Below are 2654 nucleotides of genomic sequence, written 5' to 3' on the forward strand. Positions count from 1 at the left end.
CGACGAGAGGAGATGCAGATCTGAGGGTAGCAGAGAACGCCATTTCAGCGACAAAGAATTCTCTCTCTCCCCCTCCCCTTGAAAACCCTAACCCTAGATTTTGGGGGATAGGGAGGAGATATGAGATAAGAAGACCGAAGGGAAAGGGGAAGAACGAGCGGAAGCGGCTATTTATAGTTGGCGTAGGGTTTTGGGGTTTTCTTCTCGGGTTGACGGAGCTCACTATATGGTTTCTCTCTCTGCACCAATCTCTCTCTAGTGTTTTATATGCGCATTTGATGATAAATTCACTCTCTCCTTTGGCTGTTTTTGCAAATTGGCTCCCTTAATACTTTTCTTATTTATTTATTGTGGGGTGGAAAATTTACTTCCAACCCCCTAAGAAATTTTCCCCATGTGCTACCCCTCTTTTTTACTAGTCAAAGGGTGAAAACAAACCACGTTTTTCTAAACATGTTACATTTACATCTTAACTTCTACTTAATTCCGAATCTACTTTTCTCCTTTCTTGCTCTCTAGTTTTTGTCTAAACTTTCTCTCATCCTTGCCTAACAAGCTAAATCAGACCTTCTTCAATTACCATTCAATTATCGTCCTAAATCTCCAAAGTTGTTGTCTTTAGCCCGCTGCAATCATTCTGCTGCTCCAAATATAAAAATACATTTTAGTTTATAAAAGATTTTGTTTTTCCCCCTTCATTTTTTAGGGTTATAGTTTGAAGGGGCATTCTGATAATGTAGGCGTTAAAATGTAAAGTTCTCATGGGACATGTTGTGGAAACTTAAAATTCGAGAGGATTTAGATGTGACACCATATAGTTTAGGGGTATTTCTGAAATAAGCAAAGGTTTTGGGGGTTTTGTAGAAAACTTTCCAAAGGTGTCGGGTGCTTAATGAGTGATATTCACCCTAGGAAAACCATCCCTTAATAATTAAGGGTGTGTTTATCAAACCAAAACCTTGTTACGTTTTGAGGTCCCTTCGATGAGAGAGAAAGGACGGGAAGCGAGGGTTTGGTGTGTTTGGCTTCGGACGCTGAGCGGGCACGTGCTTGCCGAACTCTCGGAGGCCACCGGTACATTACTCCACGGACCACGATAGTACTATGAGGACTCAGTTTTGACCACTAGAATTCTTCCATGTTAATAAACAAGTGCAGAAGTAAACTCATATCGAGGAGGGATATTATATCATTTCGCGCGGTAGAATAACGGCTCTCGGAGCGATCGTGAGTAGGGGTGGGCAAAAACCGAAAAAAACCGGTTCAACCGAAAAAACCGCCCGAAAAAGCGGGCCGGTTAACCGAACCGGATTAAATGGATGAGAAGAAGACTCTAAACCGCCCGAACCGAATTAAACCGGTTTGGATCCGGTTTGAACCACTGAACCGTCCGAAAAAAAACCGAACCGAATTTTCTAATTCGTTCTTTGTCGGATATTCATATTGCTCAAAATGGGAAGGACTTCGTCGTTCGGAATTCGGTCAAAATGGAAAGGACTTTTGGTTCGGACGAAGTCGGATGGAATAGCTTTCTTATTAGTGAGTCATCACTTGAACATTAAGCTATATAATTGCTCGGTAATTTGATTGTTATATTTACATACATGTTTATATTGTATAGTATTCGTGAGGGCGTATCTCGGATGCATCATCCCTCCATGGGTCCGACCAAAAAGCCTGATCTGATGCTCCTCCTGCACTTTCTAAGTATCATGTTCCCTCTTGAACTCACCCTTACAAGATGAGAGCTTTACCCGCAGAAATCATTTATATAATTAGCTTATCAAAAAGTAATTACCCTTCGGTTTGGATTGAGAATAGGGTACACGCGGGGTGTGCACATCCTCTCAGAACCATGCGTGAGGTTCTAAGCCATTAAATGTGAATTCATGGAGGTAATTTGGCAACTTAACTGTCCCCTTGGTTCTGATAGGAAGTTTACTCACGAGAGGGGGATAATTGAACTAAACTTAAGAAGAATGAAAGGAGAGAAAATGAGCGTGATGTAACCAATTACATCTGAATAGACAAGTAAAGAATGGAGAGAGGGGGGTTATGAGACTAATTTGTATTTGTTTAGAGTAGAAAATAAAAAGAGAATAGAGCAATTCACTTAAAATCCAACACTTCTTGTCTTAATCCGTCCATTTAAGGAGGGTTAAGAAAGTGAGAAAAATTATTACTTTTCAACCCTCCCAATCATTTCCTTCACTTGCTAAAAAATATAAACAAACACAATTTGAGGATGGTTAGCATTGTAACCTCCCAACTCCTCCGTCCCCTCTTAAAAAAAGCCTATCCAACCCGGCACAATTGGTTTTGTTTGGCAACGGGTTAAGAGAGAGTGTCAAGTGAGAATGTTAACTTGAGTGTGTTGGTAACCAAAGTGTTTCGTTTTATAGTGTTTTTTTAAAAATACCATACCATGGTGTTTATTTTTCAAAACGTGTTTTCAAAACACCATTTTATAGTTATGTATTTATATACGGCGACCGCGCCGACGGCGGCGGAAGGGCGCAGCCGCCGCTGGGACGACTCGCCGACGACCGGCGGCGACGCCGGCAGGCGGCGGCGGCGCGCAGGCGCCACCGCCGGAGGGCAACGACTGACGACGACCGGCGCCAACGGCATGGGGCGGCGGCGCTGGTCCGGGC

At 42.7% G+C, this 2654-nt stretch overlaps 1 protein-coding gene across 1 annotated transcript in view; it reads right to left on the reverse strand.

Moving 5' to 3' along the window:
- LOC109821548 (glyceraldehyde-3-phosphate dehydrogenase GAPCP2, chloroplastic-like) overlaps positions 1-583 on the reverse strand; it is a 10368-nt gene extending 9785 nt beyond the window's left edge. The window contains exon 1 of the mRNA XM_020387729.1: positions 568-583. Coding sequence (XP_020243318.1) covers positions 568-583 — 16 coding nt within the window. The remainder of the gene's footprint in view (positions 1-567) is intronic.

The sequence above is a fragment of the Asparagus officinalis genome, chromosome 8 (assembly GCF_001876935.1).
Source record: "Asparagus officinalis chromosome 8, Aspof.V1, whole genome shotgun sequence".
In the NCBI taxonomy this organism is placed as follows: Eukaryota; Viridiplantae; Streptophyta; class Magnoliopsida; order Asparagales; family Asparagaceae; genus Asparagus; species Asparagus officinalis.